At 42.8% G+C, this 21,411-nt stretch overlaps 1 protein-coding gene across 1 annotated transcript in view; it reads left to right on the top strand.

The window, feature by feature from the left end:
- plxnd1 (plexin D1) overlaps window positions 1-21,411 on the top strand; it is a 124,195-nt gene that overhangs the window by 38,853 nt on the left and 63,931 nt on the right. The window contains exons 12-13 of the mRNA XM_036947420.2: window positions 4,507-4,664; window positions 19,120-19,265. Coding sequence (XP_036803315.2) covers window positions 4,507-4,664; window positions 19,120-19,265 — 304 coding nt within the window. The remainder of the gene's footprint in view (window positions 1-4,506; window positions 4,665-19,119; window positions 19,266-21,411) is intronic.

The following is a 21,411-nucleotide window of genomic DNA, read 5'->3' as shown; positions in this document are numbered from 1 at the left end:
GTTTCTGTTATGTCTTCCCTCTCTGTTTCTCTGGTTTTCTGTTGTCTTCCCTCTCTGTTTCTCTGGGTTTCTGTTGTCTTCCCTCTCTGTTTCTCTGGGGTCTGTTGTCTTCCCTCTCTGTTTCTCTAGGTTTCTGTTATGTCTTCCCTCTCTGTTTCTCTGGGTTTATGTTATGTCTTCCCTCTCTGTTTCTCTAGGTTTCTGTTATGTCTTCCCTCTCTGTTTCTCTGGGTTTCTGTTGTCTTCCCTCTCTGTTTCTCTGGATTTATGTTGTCTTCCCTCTCTGTTTCTCTGGGTTTCTGTTGTCTTCCCTCTCTGTTTCTCTAGGTTTCTGTTGTCTTCCTTCTCTGTTTCTCTGGGTTTATGTTGTCTTCCCTCTCTGTTTCTGTGGGTTTCTGTTGTCTTCCCTCTCTGTTTCTCTGGGTTTCTGTTGTCTTCCCTCTCTGTTTCTCTGGGTTTCTGTTGTCTTCCCTCTCTGTTTCTCTGGGTTTATGTTGTCTGACCTCTCTGTTTCTCTGGGTTTATGTTGTTTTCCCTCTCTGTTTCTCTGGGTTTCTGTTATGTCTTCCCTCTCTGTTTCTCTGGGTTTCTGTTATCAAATCAAATCAAATCAAATCAAATTTTATTTGTCACATACACATGGTTAGCAGATGTTAATGCGAGTGTAGCGAAATGCTTGTGCTTCTAGTTCCGACAATGCAGTAATAACCAACAAGTAATCTAACTAACAATTCTAAAACTACTGTCTTGTACACAGTGTAAGGGGATAAAGAATATGTACATAAGGATATATGAATGAGTGATGGTACAGAGCAGCATAGGCAAGACACAGTAGATGGTATCGAGTACAGTATGTACAAATGAGATGAGTATGTAAACAAAGTGGCATAGTTTAAAGTGGCTAGTGATACATGTATTACATAAGGATACAGTCGATGATATAGAGTACAGTATATACGTATGCATATGAGATGAATAATGTAGGGTAAGTAACATTATATAAGGTAGCATTGTTTAAAGTGGCTAGTGATATATTTACATCATTTCCCATCAATTCCCATTATTAAAGTGGCTGGAGTTGAGTCAGTGTCAGTGTGTTGGCAGCAGCCACTCAATGTTAGTGGTGGCTGTTTAACAGTCTGATGGCCTTGAGATAGAAGCTGTTTTTCAGTCTCTCGGTCCCAGCTTTGATGCACCTGTACTGACCTCGCCTTCTGGATGATAGCGGGGTGAACAGGCAGTGGCTCGGGTGGTTGATGTCCTTGATGATCTTTATGGCCTTCCTGTGACATCGGGTGGTGTAGGTGTCCTGGAGGGCAGGTAGTTTGCCCCCGGTGATGCGTTGTGCAGACCTCACCACCCTCTGGAGAGCCTTACGGTTGAGGGCGGAGCAGTTGCCGTACCAGGCGGTGATACAGCCCGCCAGGATGCTCTCGATTGTGCATGTCTTCCCTCTCTGTTTCTCTGGGTTTCTGTTGTCTTCACTCTCTGTTTCTCTGGGTTTATGTTGTCTTACCTCTCTGTTTCTCTGGGTTTATGTTGTCTTCCCTCTCTGTTTCTCTGGGTTTCTGTTATGTCTTCCCTCTCTGTTTCTCTGGGTTTCTGTTATGTCTTCCCTCTCTGTTTCTCTGGGTTTCTGTTATGTCTTCCCTCTCTGTTTCTCTGGGTTTCTGTTATGTCTTCCCTCTCTGTTTCTCTGGGTTTCTGTTATGTCTTCCCTCTCTGTTTCTCTGGGTTTCTGTTGTCTTCCCTCTCTGTTTCTCTGGGTTTATGTTGTCTTCCCTCTCTGTTTCTCTGAGGTTCTGTTGTCTTCCTTCTCTGTTTCTCTGGGTTTATGTTGTCTTCCCCCTCTGTTTCTCTAGGTTTCTGTTATGTCTTCCCTCTCTGTTTCTCTGGGTTTCTGTTGTCTTCCCTCTCTGTTTCTCTGGGTTTCTGTTGTCTTCCCTCTCTGTTTCTCTGTGGTTCTGTTGTCTTCCCTCTCTGTTTCTCTAGGTTTCTGTTATGTCTTCCCTCTCTGTTTCTCTGGGTTTATGTTATGTCTTCCCTCTCTGTTTCTCTAGGTTTCTGTTATGTCTTCCCTCTCTGTTTCTCTGGGTTTCTGTTGTCTTCCCTCTCTGTTTCTCTGGATTTCTGTTGTCTTCCCTCTCTGTTTCTCTGGGTTTTTGTTATTTCTTCCCTCTCTGTTTCTCTGGGTTTCTGTTATGTCTTCCCTCTCTGTTTCTCTGGGTTTCTGTTATGTCTTCCCTCTCTGTTTCTCTGGGTTTATGTTGTCTTCCCCCTCTGTTTCTCTGGGTTTCTGTTATGTCTTCCCTCTCTGTTTCTCTAGGTTTATGTTATGTCTTCCCTCTCTGTTTCTCTGGGTTTCTGTTGTCTTCCCTCTCTGTTTCTCTGGGTTTCTGTTGTCTTCCCTCTCTGTTTCTCTGGGTTTCTGTTGTCTTCCTTCTCTGTTTCTCTAGGTTTCTGTTGTCTTCCCTCTCTGTTTCTCTAGGTTTATCTTGTCTTCCCTCTCTGTTTCTCTGGGTTTCTGTTGTCTTCCCTCTCTGTTTATCTGGGTTTCTGTTGTCTTCCCTCTCTGTTTCTCTGGGTTTCTGTTATGTCTTCCTCTCTGTTTCTCTAGGTTTCTGTTGTCTTCCCTCTCTGTTTCTCTAGGTTTATCTTGTCTTCCCTCTCTGTTTCTCTGGGTTTCTGTTGTCTTCCCTCTCTGTTTCTCTGGGTTTCTGTTGTCTTCCCTCTCTGTTTCTCTGGGTTTATGTTGTCTTACCTCTCTGTTTCTCTAGGTTTCTGTTGTCTTCCCTCTCTGTTTCTCTAGGTTTATGTTATGTCTTCCCTCTCTGTTTCTCTGGGTTTCTGTTGTCTTCCCTCTCTGTTTCTCTGGGATTCTGTTGTCTTCCCTCTCTGTTTCTCTGGGTTTATGTTGTCTTACCTCTCTGTTTCTCTAGGTTTCTGTTGTCTTCCCTCTCTGTTTCTCTAGGTTTATGTTATGTCTTCCCTCTCTGTTTCTCTGGGTTTATGTTGTCTTCCCTCTCTGTTTCTCTGGGTTTCTGTTGTCTTCCCTCTCTGTTTCTCTGGGTTTCTGTTGTCTTCCCTCTCTGTTTCTCTAGGTTTCTGTTATGTCTTCCCTCTCTGTTTCTCTGGGTTTCTGTTGTCTTCCTTCTCTGTTTCTCTGGGTTTCTGTTGTCTTCCCTCTCTGTTTCTCTAGGTTTCTGTTATGTCTTCCCTCTCTGTTTCTCTGGGTTTCTGTTGTCTTCCCTCTCTGTTTCTCTGGGTTTCTGTTGTCTTCCCTCTCTGTTTCTCTGGGTTTCTGTTGTCTTCCCTATCTGTTTCATAGGTTCAGTATGATATACGCAGCCCGTGCAGTGATGTAATGGAGCCCTTTCAAATAGCCTATGTGTACCAGCAGAATGTATTGTGTTAACCTCTTGCGACGAGCAATCCCGTATCCGGGAGCGTAATCATAGCCTCAAATGAATTAGCATAACGCAGCGGACATAAATAGCCCTAGAAACTTTTCCTATTCATGAAAATCGCAAATGAAATTAAATAAATATATTCAAACACAAGCGTAGCCTTTTGTTAACAACACTGTCATCTCAGATTTTCAAAATATGCGTTACAGCCAACGCTAGACAAGCATTTGTGTAAGTTTATCATTGCATAATGCTATGCTAGCTCTGCTGGCAGCAGGCAACATTTTCACGAAAATAAGAAAAGCAACCAAATTAAATAATTTACCTTTGAAGAACTTTGGATGCTTTCACTCAGGAGACTCCCAGTTAGATAGCAAATGTTCCTTTTTTTCCAAAAATATTATTTTTGTAGGCGAAATAGCTCCCGTTTCTTCATCATGCTTGGCTGAGAAATCGACCGGAAAATGCTGCAACTATAAAGCCAATATTTTTTCAGAATTTGCTCCATAATTTCGACAGAAACACGGCAAACGTTGTTTAGGATCCATCCTCAAGGTGTTTTTAACTTTTACATTCGATAATATATCCGTCGAGGCAATTGGTTTCTCATAAGAAGCGATTGGAAAAATGGCTACCTCAGTAGTTACCCGAGATTTTCTGCGGGAGACACCATGTGACCACATGCTATATATGGTCCCTTACGGCCATTCTTCAATGGAAATGCCTAATAAGACGTCACAATGCTGTAGACACCTTGGGGAATACGTGGAAAACGTAAGCTCATTCGTAACTCATTCACAGCCATATAAGGAGTCATTGGCATGAGGCGGTTTCAAAAAATGCGGCACTTCCTGGTTGGATTTTTATCTGGGTTTCGCCTGTAACATCAATTCAGTGGCACTCACAGACAATATCTTTGCAGTTTTGGAAACAACAGAGTGTTTTCTTTCCAAAGCTGTCAATTATATGAATAGTCGAGCATCTTTTCGTGACAAAATATCTTGTTTAAAACGGGAACGTTTTTCATCCCAAATGTTTAATAGCGCCCCCTAATGCATAAAGCCCTCCCCTTTGTCCCCTCCCTCTCCCTCTCTCTCAGTGGAGGTGTACAACTGTGGGGTCGGCAGTGGGGATTGTTCCCAGTGTTGGGGACGTGAGGACCAGGGTCATCTGTGTGGCTGGTGTGACAACATCTGTAGAACCAGGGATGACTGCCAGTACATGAGTAGTCAGTGTCCTGACCCCGAGATCACCAAGGTAGGAATACACACACACACACACACACACACACACACACACACACACACACACACACACACACACACACACACACACACACAATGACCCATCCGCGAGATCCATAAGACTGGATACGTCTAACTGTACTGTACATACTCATTCATGCAATTCTCCATCCCGTCATTGTTGACCTAGGGCCTAATTTAGAACAGGAAGTGGTGGTGTGTCACATGACCTGTCACATGGCACTGTACCCTGCCTTTCCTCTGTCTTGTGATTGGGGCTTATTTTGGAAGGGGAAGTGTTATTACAGAGCTTCATTAAACCAAGTCAGTCTGAAACATCACTCTTTACTGTACAACTCCCTGACTGAATGACGCCACAGCACAGTCACAGCACTTAGGCACTGGCTCTTATGGAGGAACAACACAACTGATCTGGAGGGATGACAGAGGGCATGGGAACACTTAGCCACTGTCTAACCCTGTCTGTCTGTCTGGGCAAGTGCGTGTGTGTGTGCGTGCGTTTGCGTGCGTGCGTGTGCGTTTGTGTGTGTGGAGTTCTGTGCATACCATGTTGGTATTGAGCTCGGTACACAGTCACCCACAGAAATAGAATAGAGCAATATACATTACCGATGTGATCACACTACAACCACATTGGTCAGGGAAATGAATGTGTTTATTTGGATGCAGATCTCACTGTGGTCAGCACCTAGTGGTCATTAACCCCAGTCAGCTGAACACATGGGTTCAACTCTTCAGTTGGATTCATCTGAGTGACTGTGCTCCTTTCTATCAAGGCTTCTGAATATTTGTGGTTATGTCCCTATGTTTGAACTGCCAGGCATTAAAGAGTGTTTAGAGTTGCAATCAGACCCACTCTGAACGCTGCTGAATGCTGCCTTTATCTGTGCTGCAGACAGGAAGTACGGCTCACATGAGGCTCAGTTGGCCTAAACACTTCCTGTAGATAAAACCTGCCTGGCCTGGCCAAGCAGGGGAACAAAGAAGTCTGACACACACACATGCGCACACACACACACATACACACTAACACTCAACTAATCTATAGCATCTTACACACATGGGTACACCTTCATTCAAAGGCCAGCAAGGGTTTAGAGCCACAACATATAGACCAGTTGACGTTTTTTATGGGGTACATCCGCTTTAATATTGCAGATAGATTGCAGCTTCCAACAATGTAATTGCCTGCATCATTTCCAATCCCCCATATATTTTTGGGATATACAGTACCAGTCAAAAGTTTGGACACACCTACTCATTCAATGGTTTTTCTTTATTTTTGTTTTCTACATTGTAGAATAATAATGAAGACATCAAAACGATGAAATAACACATATGGAATCATGTAGTAACCAAAAAGGTGTGAAACAAATCAGGTGTAACAACACATGCACAGGATCGGTACATCCGAACATCACACCTGCGGGACAGGTACAGGATGGCAACAACAACTGCCCGAGTTACACCAGGAACGCACAATCCCTATATCAGTGCTCAGCCTGTCCGCAATAGGCTGAGAGAGGCTGGACTGAGGGCTTGTAAGGCAGGTCATCACCAGACTTCACAGGCAACAACGTCACCTTTGGGCACAAACCCACCGTCGCTGGACCAGACAGGACTGGCAAAAAGTGCTCTTCACTGACGAGTTGCGGTTTTGTCTCACCGAGGGTGATGGTCGGATTCACGTTTATCGTCGAAGGAATGAGCGTTACACTGAGGCTTGTACTGGAGGTGGAGCGTCCATCATGGTCTGGGGCGGTGTGTCACAGCATCATCGGACTGAGCTTGTTATCATTGCAGGCAATCTCAACGCTGTGCGTTACAGGGAAGACATCCTCCTCCCTCATGTGGTACCCTTCCTGCAGGCTCATCCTGACATGACCCTCCAGCATGACCCTCCTGCAAGACAGGAATGCCAGTGTTCTACCATGGCCAGCGAAGAGCCCGGATCTCAATCCCATTGAGCACGTCTGGGACCTGTTGGATCGGAGAGTGAGGGCTACGGCCATTCCCCCCAGAAATGTCCGGGAACTTGCAGGTGCCTTGGTGGAAGAGTGGGGTAACATCTCAAAGCAAGAACTGGCAAATCTGGTGCAGTCCATGAGGAGGAGATGCACTGCAGTACTTAATGCAAATACTGACTTACTTTCGATTTTGACCCCCCTTTTGTCCAGGGACACTATTCAATTTCTGCTAGTCACATGTCTGTGGAACTTGTTCAGTTTATGTCTCAGTTGTTGAATCTTGTTATGTTCATACAAATATTTACACGTTACGTTTGCTGAAAATAAACACAGAGTTTATATATACACATCTTCTTCTTTTTTCCCCCACTAACCTTCCACCCCTCCCCTAATTGGAGTAAACTAATGAACAACAACACTTAAGATTCTACTTTCAGCCTTTACATACTATATACATTTTATATAGTAAAATGTATATAGTAAAATAGTCAAATGTTCCTAGCTTCACGTTCCTAGGAACATGAAGGGAGGCGGCCATCTCTGTCGGCACCAGAAGTACAACAACAACTTTATTTGACTCTATGTAAACTGGAAACCACATATCCTGAGGCTGCATTCATTGTAGCTGGGGATTTTAACAAGGCTGATCTGAAAACAAGACTCCCTAAATTCTATCAGCATATTGATTGTGCAACCAGGGCTGGTAAAACCATGGATCATTGTTATTCTAACTTCCGCGACGCATATAAGGCCCTCCCCCACCCTCCTTTCGGAAAAGCTGACCACGACTCCATTTTGTTGCTTCCAGCCTATAGACAGAAACTAAAGCAGGAAGCTCCCGCGCTCAGGTCTGTTCAATGTTGGTTCGACCAATCTGATTCCACGCTTCAAGACTGCTTCGATCACGTGGATTGGGATATGTTCCGCATTGCGTCCAACAACAACATGGACGAATACGCTGATTCGGTGAGAGAGTTCATTAGAAAGTGCATCGGCAATGTCGTACCCACAGCAACTATTAAAACATTCCCAAACCGGAAACCTTGGTTTGATGGCAGCATTCTCGCAAAACTGAAAGCGTGAACCCTTTTAACCAGGGCAAGGTGACCGGAAACATGACCGAATACAAACAGTGTAGCTATTCCCTCCGCAAGGCAATCAAATAAGCTAAGCGTCAGTATAGAGACAAAGTAGAGTTGCAATTCAACGGCTCAGACACAAGAGGTATGTGGCAGGGTCTACAGTCAATCACGGATTACAAAAAGAAAACCGGCCCCGTTGTGGACCAGGATGTCTTGCTCCCAGACAGACTAAATAAATTCTTTGCTCGCTTTGAGGATAATATAGTGCCACTGACACGGCCCGCTACCAAAACCTGCGGACTCTCCTTCACTGCAGCCGACGTGAGTAAAACATTTAAACGTGTTAACCCTCGCAAGGCTGCTGGCCCAGGTGGCATCCCCAGCCGCGTCCTCAGAGCATGCGCAGACCAGCTGGCTGGTGTCTTTACGGACATATTCAATCAATCCTTATCCCAGTCTGCTGTCCCCACATGCTTCAAGATGGCCACCATTGTCCCTGTATCAAAGAAAGCAAAGGCAACTGAGCTAAACGATTACTGTCCCGTAGCACTCACTTCCGTCATCATGAATTGCTTTGAGAGACTAGTCAAGGACCATATAACCTCCACCCTACCTGACACCCTAGACCCATTCCAATTTGCTTACCGCTCCAATAGGTCCACAGACGATGCAATCACGACCACATTGCACATTACCCTAACCCATCTGGACAAGAGGAATACCTATGTGAGAATGCTGTTCATCGATTACAGCTCAGCATTTAACACCATAGTACCCTCCAAACTCGTCATCAAGCTGGACCCCGCCCTGTGCAATTGGGTCCTGGACTTCCTGACGGGCCGCCCCCAGGTGGTGAGGGTAGGTAACAACATCTCCACCCCACTGATCCTCAACACTGGGGCCCCACAAGGGTGCGTTCTGAGCCCTCTCCTGTACTCCCTGTTCACCCACGACTTCCTAGCCATGTACGCCTCCAACTCAATCATCAAGTTTGCGGACGACACCACAGTGGTAGGCTTGATTACCAACAATGACGAGACGGCCTACAGGGAGGAGGTGAGGGCCCTCGGATTGTGGTGTTAAATAACCTCACACTCAACGCAACAAAACAAAGGAGATGATTGTGGACTTCAGGAACAGCAGAGGGAGCACACCCCCTATCCACATCGACGGGACAGTAGTGGAGAGGGTAGTAAGTTTTAAGTTCCTCGGCTTACACATCACGGACAAACTGAATTGGTCCACCCACACAGACAGCGTTGTGAAGAAGGCGCAGCAGCGCCTCTTCAACCTCAGGAGGCTGAAGAAATTTGGCTTGTCACCAAAAGCACTCACAAACTTTTACAGATGCACAATCGAGAGCATCCTGTCGGGCTGTATCATCGCCTGGTACGGCAACTGCTCCGCCCACAACCGCAAGGCTCTCCAGAGGGTAGTGAGGTCTGCACAACGCATCACCGGGGGCAAACTGCCTGCTCTCCAGGACACCTACACCACCCGATGTCACAGGAAGGCCATAAAGATCATCAAGGACAACAACCACCCGAGCCACTGCCTGTTCACCCCACTATCATCCAGAAGGCGAGGTCAGTACAGGTGCATCAAAGCAGGGACCGAGAAACTGATAAACAGCTTCTATCTCAAGGACATCAGTCTGTTAAACAGCCACCACTAACATTGAGTGGCTGCTGCCAACATACTGACTCAACTCCAGCCACTTTAATAATGGAAATTGATGTAAAAAATGTATCACCAGCCACTTTAAACAATGCCACTTTATATAATGTTTACATACCCTACATTACTCATCTCATATGTATATACTGTACTCGATACCATCTACTGCATCTTGCCATCTTCATGTAATACATGTATCACTAGCCACTTTAAACTATGCCACTTTATGTTTACATACCCTACATTACTCATCTCATATGTATATACTGTACTCGATACCATCTACTGCATCTTGCCTATGTTGTTCTGTACCATCACTCATTCATATATCTTTATGTACATATTCTTTATCCCTTTACACTTGTGTGTATAAGGTAGTAGTTGTGGAATTGTTAGGTTAGATTACTCATTGGTTATTACTGCATTGTCGGAACTAGAAGCACAAGCATTTCACTACACTCGCATCAACATCTGCTAACCATGTGTTTGTGACAAATAAAATTTGATTTGATTTGATTTTACGGACACAATCTATTTTACAATAGTTATATTTTGTTTGTTTTTACTCCTATCCTTCCGCTAAACTCAATCCCTCCCATCTATTTCTGAAGATCATGCAGTTTGATTTATTTTTGCCATATATTTTTAACTGCTGTTTCACAAAAGTTTTTAACCAATATACATTTTACTGACATGGCATATTTTACATGAGTTATCGTGTTGTTATTAGTACCACCATTCAGCTCCACTCAACCCATCCCATCTATATCCTAACACCATCCCTACTGGATTTATTTTTGCCATATATTTTAAAACTGTGCTGTGATGTGTCACAAAAGTTCTGATCCTTTCTATTCTCATAGTTTCTACAGATTGTAAATGAAAGATTAATACAATTCTAAAAGTCATACTTTTTTATTGATCTATTGACTATGACATTTCAAATCACCCAGCAGTGCTATCTGCAGAGTTAGCTCCAGGTAAATGTTGCAATTCTTCAGCCATTCCTGGACCTGCGAGCAAATGTATGTATGTATGTATGTATATATCTATGTATGGACATTACCATAACAAATTATCTAATGATTCTGTCTCTTCGCAGCAAAATCTGCAGAGCTAGGATGGCTGTATCCCTCGTATATATAACATTGCAAGAATTATGTATAATATTTTAATTTGAAAAACTCTAAGTTATGAATCCAGCATTATTTTGCACATCAATTCATAAACCATGTGCCATAGAATCGATACGTCAGAAATCTCTTCCCAACTATTTTGCAATCTATATGGTAAATGTTGTCAATTTATTCATCCTTAAATGAAACTGGTGTACTTTTTATTCATCACAATTTTCTTTAACCTTTCTAGCGCAGGTGTTCCGCTAGCAGAACCCCTCGACAACATTCCGCTGAAAAGACAGCGCACGATATTCAAAAATATTTTTTTGAAAATGTAACTTTCACACATTAACAACTCCAATACAGCAAATGAAAGATAAACATCTTGTTAATCTACCCATCATGTCCGATTTCAAAAATGCTTTACAGCGAAAGCACAACATATGCTTAGGTCACAGCCAAGTCAAAAAAACTCACAGCCATTTTTCCAGCAAAGATAGGAGTCACAAAAAGCAGAAATATAGATCAAATTAATCACTAACCTTTGATGATCATCAAATGACACTCATAGGACATCATGTTACACAATACATGTATGTTTTGTTCGATAATGTGCATACTTATGTCCCAAAATCTCAGTTTACATTGGCAACTTACGCTCAGTAATGTTTTGATTCCATAACATCCGGTGATTTTGCAGAAATACTCATAATAAACATTGATAAAAGATACAATTGTTATTCACAGAATTAAAGACAGACTTCTCCTTAATGCAACCGCTGTGTCAGATTTCAAAAAAACTTTACGGAAAAAGCATAATCTGAGAACGGCGCTCAGAGCCCAATCCAGCCAGAGAAAATCCGCCATTTTGGAGTCAACAGAAGTTAGAAATAACACCATAAATATTAACTTACCTTTGATGTTCTTCATCAGAAGGCACTCCCAGGAATCCCAGTTCGACAATAAATGACTGATTTGTTCCATAAAGTTCCATAAAGTCCATAATTTATGTCCAAATATCCACTTGTTAGCGTGTTCAGCCCACCAATTCATCTTCATGAGGCGCGAGCCCTTCGTCCAGACAAAAACTTTAAAAGTTCCGTTACAGGTCGTAGAAACAAGTCAAACGATGTATGGACTCAATCGTTAGGATGTTTTTAACATAAAACATCAATAATGTTCCAACTGGAGAATTCCTATGTATGAAGAAAAGCCCTGGAACGAGAGGTAACTCTGTTGGGAGCGCGCGTCACGAGCCACATTTTTGGCTCATATATTTAAAAAAAAAAACAGGTCGCTGGTTATAGACAAGACCATAAGCAAATAGGTAAACTGGGATATGACTAAAGCGTTCATCAGGGTGATTTTTCCACAAATAGAGAGGTATTTTTTCTATCTATTTTTGCTAAATTTCTATGAAAATGTATAGCAGTTAGATTATTTATTTATTTTGGGATATATATACCGAGTACTGTATATCCACATCACCGTTAAACTATTTAATTGCTAAACTACACGGTAATGAAAAGTTGTATTTTTTTCCAATACGTAATATTTATCTGTATTTGGTTGCAATCAAAGAGGTTAGAAAAAGTATCCAGATCCTCTATGAGGCTGTGGAGGGTTCTAAATAGTGGATTTAAAAGAAAATTAATCATCAGCGTACAATGGCACCTTTATTTTTAACCCCTAGATTTCTAGCCCCTTGATATTATTGTTGGATCTGATTTTAATTGCTAACATTTCAATGGCCATAGTAAATAGATATGCTGATAGTGGACAACCTTGTTTAACTCCTCTTGACAGTTTAATACTTTCTGAGAAGTAGCCATTATTTACTATTTTACACCTGGAGATATAATGTATAACTTTAACCCATTGTATAAGAGATTTTCCAAAATTGAAATATTCCAGGCATTTGTATATAAATTCCAGTTGTACTTTGTCAAAAGCCTTTTCATAGTCAGCTATGAATACCAGGCCTAGTTTCCCAGTTTTTCAATTGTGTTCCATTGTTTCCAGTACTGGCCTTATATTATATCCAATGTATTGTCCATGTAAAGAAGCTGTCTGATTAGGATGTATAATATCCAACAATAACCTTTTCATCCAATGCGCTATGCATTTTTAAGGGGCCTCCAATTGTTTTTGGACTCAATCTTTCTATTTACCACTTGGATCCTGTTTCAGTAATAATGAAATCAGACCTAGTTGAGTATCTGATAATCTACCATTTTTATAAGAGTGGTTAAACATGCTAATAACAGTCCTCTGACTGTATCAAAAAAGTTTTGGTATACTTCCACGGGTATGCCATCCAGCCCTGGAGTTTTTCCGGACTTACAAGCTTTAATTGCATCAAGAACTTCCTCCTCTGTAATTTGCCCTTCAAATGGGTCTTTCTGTACAGCTGTTAATTTTACATTATTAATCTTTTTTTTTAATCATAACATTTACTTCAGTTAGTTGAGATGGAGGAGACTGAAATGAAAACATATGCTTAAAGTACTTTGCTTCTTCTTTCAAAATATCATTTGGGGAATCATGGGTGACTCCATCTTTTGCAACAAGTTTCAATAAATTATTCTTGGTAGCATTTCTATGTTGAAGATTTAAAAATGATTTTGTTCATTTCTCTCCATATTCCATCCAGTTCACTTTATTTGTATAATATAATTTTATAATTTATATTACACTTGATCTTTCTTGAATAAGTTCCTCCATTTCTTTTTGTTTTACCTCTAACTTATTCTGTGCCTCTATGGTACAGTTTTTATTGATATCTATGTGTACTGTTAGTCCTTCCATTTCCTTTTGTTAATATGGACTCTTTTGACCTCTAATTGCTTTTGTTTTAGAGATGAGTACTGAATTGCATGGCCTCTAAAGGCACATTTAAAAGTGTCACATGCAATAAGGGAATCTGCTGTACATATATTATGTTGGAAAAAGTCAGTTATAAGTTCTTCTGTCCTAGTTAAAAACAAATTACCATCCAATAGGCTTTGATTACATTTCCAATATCCTCACCCATGTAGAAATTCTGTAAGAGCAATATATATGCCAATTATTTGGGGTCCAACCGCATTATGTCCCTTATCAACACTTTTTAAACTTTTGGTGCCAGCGAGAATGACATAAGAAAGTAATCAAGATGATTAGCTTGATTGAGCCTCCACCATGTATATCTCACTCAGTCCGGATATTTAAGCCTTCATATATCCACTAGTTGCAATATATCCATGACATTCGTGATTTCCTTAAGTGCATGAGGGTGATCTTATGTAGTGGGATTTCCTTCTCGGCCAATTGAAGTATTTTATACAATATTATAATCTCCTACCATAATAATAGAGTATTGTATTGTTTGTAGGTTTGATAAATTATTATATACATTTTCAAAGAAGCTATGATCATCATTATTTGGTCCGTAAAGATTAATGACCCATATCTGTTTATGGTCCAATAATACATTTTAAATCATCTACCTTGCAGATCTGTTTGGACAATGTGCACATTCAGATCAACATTATTGTTAATTAATTTCATGGCCCCTTTTGAGTTTCTTTGTCCCCCCCCCCCCCCCCCCCCAACAATATATATTATATTCCTTCTCTTTTAGCCAGGTAAGTACTGATCGTCTTTCCTTATTATCTGCTAAGCCATTACAATTAGAACTAGCTATACTTATTTCACCATTTACCATAATGAGATTCAAGTCTCAATTCTATATATCATAATATATGTTTGTAAACTTACCATTAAAAAGTACCATAGTGTTTGAGTGTCCATATTGAGTGTCCATATTTGCATTGCTACTAAGTAAACCTCCAATTGTTCTCCACTATTCCACCCGCTAATCCACCCCATCCCAAATGGGGTTGTCATCCCATTGACTGGCAGAACACCCACCGTCCCCCCCGGATCCCAGGGCCAGTAGAAGTTAGCTTTGTTCACTCTGTCAGCCCACTCAGTGTCCCTGCGTGACTCTCTGTATCAGCCATTGTGTCAGTGTCATGACTCATGGTTTGTTGTGTGAGAGTGTCCGTCTGTGTGTGTGTATCCCGCTTAGATGACTGAGGTTAAAAGTGTTGAAATCCTCTATTCATGGGCAGCCCAATGTAACACACAGACACACACACACACACACACACACACACACTGAAACAGCTCCCTCAGGGGAGGTGGTTGTAAGACAGTAACTGGGGCTGTGGTTGTGGGAGACTGGGAGCGTGATGCAATGCTTTGGCAGCCATGTTTTCCCAGACAGTCTCACCAGGAGTTAGTTAGAGTTACAGTCAGAGTTCTCAGTCTTATGGGGGAGTATCTGTTCTACCACAGTATCACCCACGGTTTGCTGTTACTCTGTCCACCACAGTGACTATGTCTAAAGATTGTATGGGCAGCTCCTGTAATGTTTCCCTTTCTGCGCCACATTTTTATTTAGTCAGCTTACAGTTGGGAAATCAGTCATTCTAGCATATTCTTTGAGCATAAACAGTAATATGAAGTATATGTTATGTGGATAGACAAGCCAGTAAAATACAGTAATGTGTTCTATGTTTGTAATACTGCAGGTAATAAAGGCAGTTGTCTGCGAGGATCAATCTGTGAAGAGTAGTTAAGATGGACTGCAACACGGTACACAGTATGGTCTCAAACAGTGGGTTTGAACCAATAATGTTGATGTTTACGGTATGATCTGAACATGATAGAAATCTGGAGGCAGGATCCTTGAAGGATCTTTATCCAAATGATCAGTGTATCTCCACAAAAGCCCAACCAATTAATAAATTCCTGTCAAGATTATCTGGAGCATTGTAGAGGTCTTTAGAGATCCTTTATTGTTGAATGCGTTTTGAGATCAGGAAATCTCCTGATGTTATTGTACTGTACTTTGCTCCCCTCATCATGACTCATTCACAGAGGAGTGACGGGTGTAAATGAGCAGCATGGCAGCTAACGCTATCACTAACACCAGACATGATAACACCCGTTAACACCAGAGAGAGAGAGATGTCCCAGATACATGGTGATAATTACTGTACCTACCAAGGAGAGCTTGGAGGTGTGTGCATGTATGTGTGTGTCACAATTTAATCTAAAGGCTTAAAAATGTGACTCATTTTGGGATAAGCTAGTTGAAGGTCAAAAACGTTGTGTTACCAAACAATTACATCAATCACCCTGTTGGTCTTATACAAATCAAATCAAATCAAATTGTTTTTGTCACATACACATGGTTAGCAGATGTTAATGCAAGTGTAGCAAAATGCTTGTGCTTCTAGTTCCAACCATGCAGTAATATCTAACAAGTAATCTAACAATTTCACAACAACTACCTTATACACACAAGTGTAAAGGAATGAATAAGAATATGTACATAAAAATATATGAATGAGCGATGGCCGAACGGCATAGGCAAGATGCAGTAGATGGTATAGAGTACAGTATTTTCATATGAGATGAGTAATGTAGGGTATGTAAACATTATATAAAGTGGCAGTGTTTAAAGTGACTAGTGATACATTTATTATATCCAATATTTAATTATTAAAGTGGCTAGAGGTTTGAGTCAGTATGTTGACATCAGCCATTCAATGTTAGTGATGGCTGTTTAACAGTCTGATGGCCTTGAGATAGAAGCTGTTTTTTAGTCTCTCGGTCCCAGCTTTGATGCACCTGTACTGACCTCGCCTTCTGGATGATAGCGGGGTGAACAGGCAGTGGCTCAGGTGGTTGTTGTCCTTGATGATCCTTTTGGCCTTCCTGTGACATCGGGTGGTGTAGGTGTCCTGGAGAGCAGGCAGTTTGCCCCTGGTGATGCATTGGGCAGACCTCACTACCCTCTGGAGAGCCTTGCGGTTGTAGGCGGAGCAGTTGCCATACCAGGCGGTGACACAGCCCGACAGGATGCTCTCGATTGTGCATCTGTAAAAGTTTGTGAGTCTTTTTGGTGACAAGCCAAATTTCTTCAGCCTCCTGAGGTTGAAGAGGCGCTGTTGCGCCTTCTTCACCATGCTGTCTGTGTGGGTGGACCAATTCAGTTTGTCCATGATGTGTACGCAGAGGAACTTGAAACTTTCCACCTTCTCCACTACTGTCCCGTCAATGTGGATAGAGGGGGTGCTCCCTCTGCTGTTTCCTGAAGTCCACAATCATCTCCTTTGTTTTGTTGACGTTGAGTGTGAGGTTATTTTCCTGACACCACACTCCGAGGGCCCTCACCTCCTCCCCATAGGCCGTCTCGTTGTTGTTGGTAATCAAGCCTACCACTGTGGTGTCGTCTGCAAACCTGATGATTTAGTTCGAGGCGTGCATGGCCACACAGTCATGGGTGAACTGGGAGTACAGGAGAGGGCTGAGAACGTACCCTTGTGGTGCCCTAGTGTTGAGGATCAGCGGGGTGGAGATGTTGTTTCCTACCCTCACCACCTCTTGTCCAGATGGGTTAGGGCAGTGTGCAGTGTGATTGCGATTGCGTCGTCTGTGGACCTATTGGGGCGGTAACCAAATTGGAGTGGGTCTAGGGTGTCAGGTAGGGTGGAGGTGATATGATCCTTGACTAGTCTCTCAAAGCACTTCATGATGACGGAAGTGAGTGCTACGGGGCGATAGTCGTTTAGCTCAGTTACCTTAGCTTTCTTGGGAACAGAAACAATGGTGGCCCTCTTGAAGCATGTGGGAACAGCAGACTGGCATAGAGATTGACTTACTATGTCCGTAAACACACCAGCCAGCTGGTCTGCGCATGCTCTGAGGACGCGGCTAGGGATGCCGTCTAGGCCGGCAGCCTTGCGAGGGTTAACACTTTTAAATGTTTTATTCACATTGGCTGCGGATCTGGGTTCTTGGTGAATTTATAACTGTTTGCTTTTATATGGTAATATAAGTGTAAGTTACACACTATGTCCTTATTTCTCACTTTAGCTTGGAAGCACAATGTTTGTGTATCTCAGCTGTCAATCACATGAATACTTATGAATACTTTTCTTAATGTAGACCCACCCCCTCCCCTCTCACCCAGATCAAGTGGAAGCACAGTTTTTATGTGTGATAGATCTGCAGCTAGCTCGAGCCAGGCTAATAACCCACGGAGGGGTCACAGCGACCTCAGGACAGCCAGGAAAATGGTCACTCTGCGAGGCATGATGCCAAGATGACAGGAACCCCTGGAGCCTCTAGAGGTTGCCCTTAGACACTGATCTATAACCAGTTTTTCCACCCCCAAGTCTAGTCTTGAACATGGGGGGACAAAGCTGACCTCAGATCAGCCCATAGGAGCAACCTCCCTGTGTCTCCATGGTAGGATTTTCTAAACTAGCTAGCTACGCTACACTGGGAGTTGATGGTAGATTACTTTTGCCTGGGAGTCAGAGATAGCTATCTCTGTGGTTGTGTTTCCGTGGTGATTGGATAAATACTCTCTCTCCATGGCTCCTTAGAGGAACGCTGGGAGAAGCAAGGTCAAGGTTGAAATGATGTGTGAGAGCATGCTTCTGATCATAATATGACAAAGGAATTTCAAATACTGTAGCGACAATAGGCTACTGGAGGAATGGGAGTATAGGCTGGCTCCCTCGCTGTAGATTTGCTCTCTCTCTCACCCTCACTACTCTCTCTTCCCCATCTTCATATTCTCCCCTGTTGATCTCTCTCTTCCCTGTCTTCATATTCTCCCCTGTTGATCTCTCTCTTCCCTGTCTTCATATTCTCCCCTGTTGATCTCTCTCTTCCCTGTCTTCATATTCTCCCCTGTTGATCTCTCTCTTCCCTGTCTTCATATTCTCCCCTGTTGATCTCTCTCTTCCCTGTCTTCATATTCTCCCCTGTTGATCTCTCTCATCCCTGTCTTCATATTCTCCCCTGTTGATCTCTCTCTTCCCTGTCTTCATATTCTCCCCTGTTGATCTCTCTCTTCCCTGTCTTCATATTCTCCCCTGTTGATCTCTCTCTTCCCCGTCTTCATATTCTCCCCTGTTGATCTCTCTCTTCACCGTCTTCATATTCTCCCCTGTTGATCTCTCTCTTCCCTGTCTTCATATTCTCCCCTGTTGATCTCTCTCTTTCCCCTATTCACTCTAACAGCTCAATATCTGTACCACTCCCACTCCCTTCCATCTATCTCTCCGTCTTTCCTGCTTATTGCTCTCTCACGTTACATTTGAGTAATTTAGCCGATGCTCTTATACAGAGCAATTTACAGGAGCAGTTCGGGTTAAATGCCTTGTTCAAGGGGACATCGACAGATTTTTTACGGAATCTGCTCAGGGATTCGAACATTTCGATTACTCGCCCAACGCTCTTAACCACTAGGCTACCTTCTCCTTGACGATGTACCACTCCTCTCTGACTCTCTTTATACTGTAGCTCTCTCGCTCTCAGTCTCACTTGAGTCCTGGAAGAACTACTCAGGTTTCAGAGTACACATACAGATACAGGCCTGTAGCTCAGAGAGGTACTGACTGAAGAGCCCTCTATATAAAACCTGACCCCAAACTGAGCGGAGGGAATGTGTCTCTCTCAATTATATCTAAATCTTGAGCTCAAGAGGAATATATGCAGGCACTTATCCCTCTTTCCTTCTCTCTCTTTCCCCACAGATCTCCCCCCTGAGTGGACCGTTGGAGGGGGGCACCCTGCTCACGGTGCAGGGCAGGAACATGGGCCGCAGGGCTGATGTGGTGAAGGTCTCCATCGGGATGGTTCCATGTAAAATCCTACCCTACCGATACACCGTCTCTGTACAGTAAGTACCTTTCTTATGATTGATTGATTCATTCATTAATTGGTTGATACATGCTTTAATTTATTCAGTCCTTCAGTGACTTTGTGCAAAGGTGCCAGAAGTTCACAAACAAAAAATGTTGTTAATTGTTTTGAATCATATTATAAACTGGGTGGTTTGAGCCCTGAATGCTGATTAGCTGACAGCTGTGGTATATCAGACCGTATACCATAGGTATGACAAAACATTTATTTTTACTGCTCTAATTTGGTAACCAGTTTATAATAGCAACAAGGCACGAGGGGGTGTGGTATATGGCCAATATACCACGGTTAAGGGCTGTGTCCAGGAGCTCTGCAATGCATCGTGCCTAAGAACAGCCCATAGCCGTGGTATGTATATTTTTTTGCCTTAACCTCCCTTATCTCACCTCATTTGCTCACATCGTATATAGACTTATTTTTCTACTCTATTATTGACTGTATGTTTGTTTTACTCCATGTGTAACTCTGTGTCGTTGTATGTGTCGAACTGCTTTGCTTTATCTTGGCCAGGTCGCAATTGTAAATGAGAACTTGTTCTCAACTTGCCTACCTGGTTAAATAAAGGTGAAATAAATACAAAATAAAATAATAATATTGACCATATACCACACCCCCTCGTGCCTTATTGCTTAAATATAGAACGCCTTTATAGAACATTACTATTCGCTTTAAACCATTCCATTCACATAAAGGAGATAATTCAAGACCACAACATTATCACCAAGGATACAGCAGAACCCTGGTTTAAACCCTGCACATAGTATTCCATGGAAACACCGGAACTCTAGAACCACATAAAAACTTCCATACCAATTTCCATAATGTTCCATGGATGGAAATGTTTATCTGGTCCCTCTCCACTGGAGCCAATCAGGCTGTATTAGAATACAGAGCCGTGTTGGGGTAACCCGCAGCTCTTACCTGGCTGTCACTACTCAAGCTCTTGTTTGAGGCCCACATCAAAAGTGTGACCAATTTTTTCATCTTCAGAACATTGCCAGGTTAAGTCTTATGCTGTCACAGCCTGCAGCTGAGTGACTCATCCACACCTTTATCTCATCCTGTCTGGACTTTTGTAATGCCCTTTTTGTTGGCACATCTGCTAGGTGTCTAAACAGGCTACAATATGTCCAGAACTGTGCTGCATGTGTCCTCACCCACACCTCCACCGTGAGCACATCACGCCAGCGCTGTTCAGCCTCCACTGGCTCCCCATGAGCCTATGCTTTGACTTTAAAATCCTGGTTCACACCTACCAAGCTATACACAACTCTGGACCCAAGTACCTGTCTGACCTCATGCTACCCTCCTGCCCCACACGCACCCTTCACTCCTCCAGGTCCATCTCCCTTAAGCAGCCCCACAGCAGACTAAAAACTATGGGTGGCAGGGCTTTCAGTTGTGTGTCTCCTCATCTGAGGAACGCACTTCCAGTCACTGTCAGGGCTGCAGAGTCTCTGGGCTCATTTAAGGAACAGCTAAAGACTGAGCTGTTCAGAAAATAACCTCTATTAATTCAGTTCTACTCTCATCCGGATCTGATGACACTGTATATAGTTTTGATTGTTGTCTGTGTTCTGTGTTATGAATTATTATTACTACTACATACGTCTCACACACTCTCCCAAACACACACACGCTCCAGATCGCTCCAAACTCAGCGAATCAGATTTCACACCCAATCTGACCTCACCCTGCTTGCTCGTCCTTCATTGATTCCCTGAGCTGGTTGTTATGACTGCTAAATGTTTCCTCCTTGGAGGGAGCGGTGCTGACAAATCAAAACATGTCAGTGTGTCTGACAGCAGATTCACTCACTGAATAGACACACACACCGGTGACCTCGCTGCGGCCATGGCTGTTGAGACAGGTGTCAGTTCGTGTGCTGAGAGGTCAAGGGGTCAGAGCTGTGAGCCAGAGGGACTTGTGCTGCTCTGGAGAGAGAGAGTTGAAGTCAGAACGTGTTCATTAATAATGTGGGTTAGGTAGGGGCACCTCATTAAGTGTAGTACATTTACATGACCCACTCTGGACACGTCTCTTGGTTTAAGATTAGAAGTTCAAGCAGTTCAAGCTGCCTACTTTCTACCCAATCCTTCATCACTCTTTCATGTCTCTTTTGC

Source organism: Oncorhynchus mykiss, chromosome 16 (genome assembly GCF_057628025.1).
Source record: "Oncorhynchus mykiss isolate SJ-2025 chromosome 16, ASM5762802v1, whole genome shotgun sequence".
NCBI classification, from domain to species: domain Eukaryota; kingdom Metazoa; phylum Chordata; class Actinopteri; order Salmoniformes; family Salmonidae; genus Oncorhynchus; species Oncorhynchus mykiss.
Note: the sequence above shows the minus strand (reverse complement) of the source record. Positions and strands in the feature narration are given on the sequence as shown.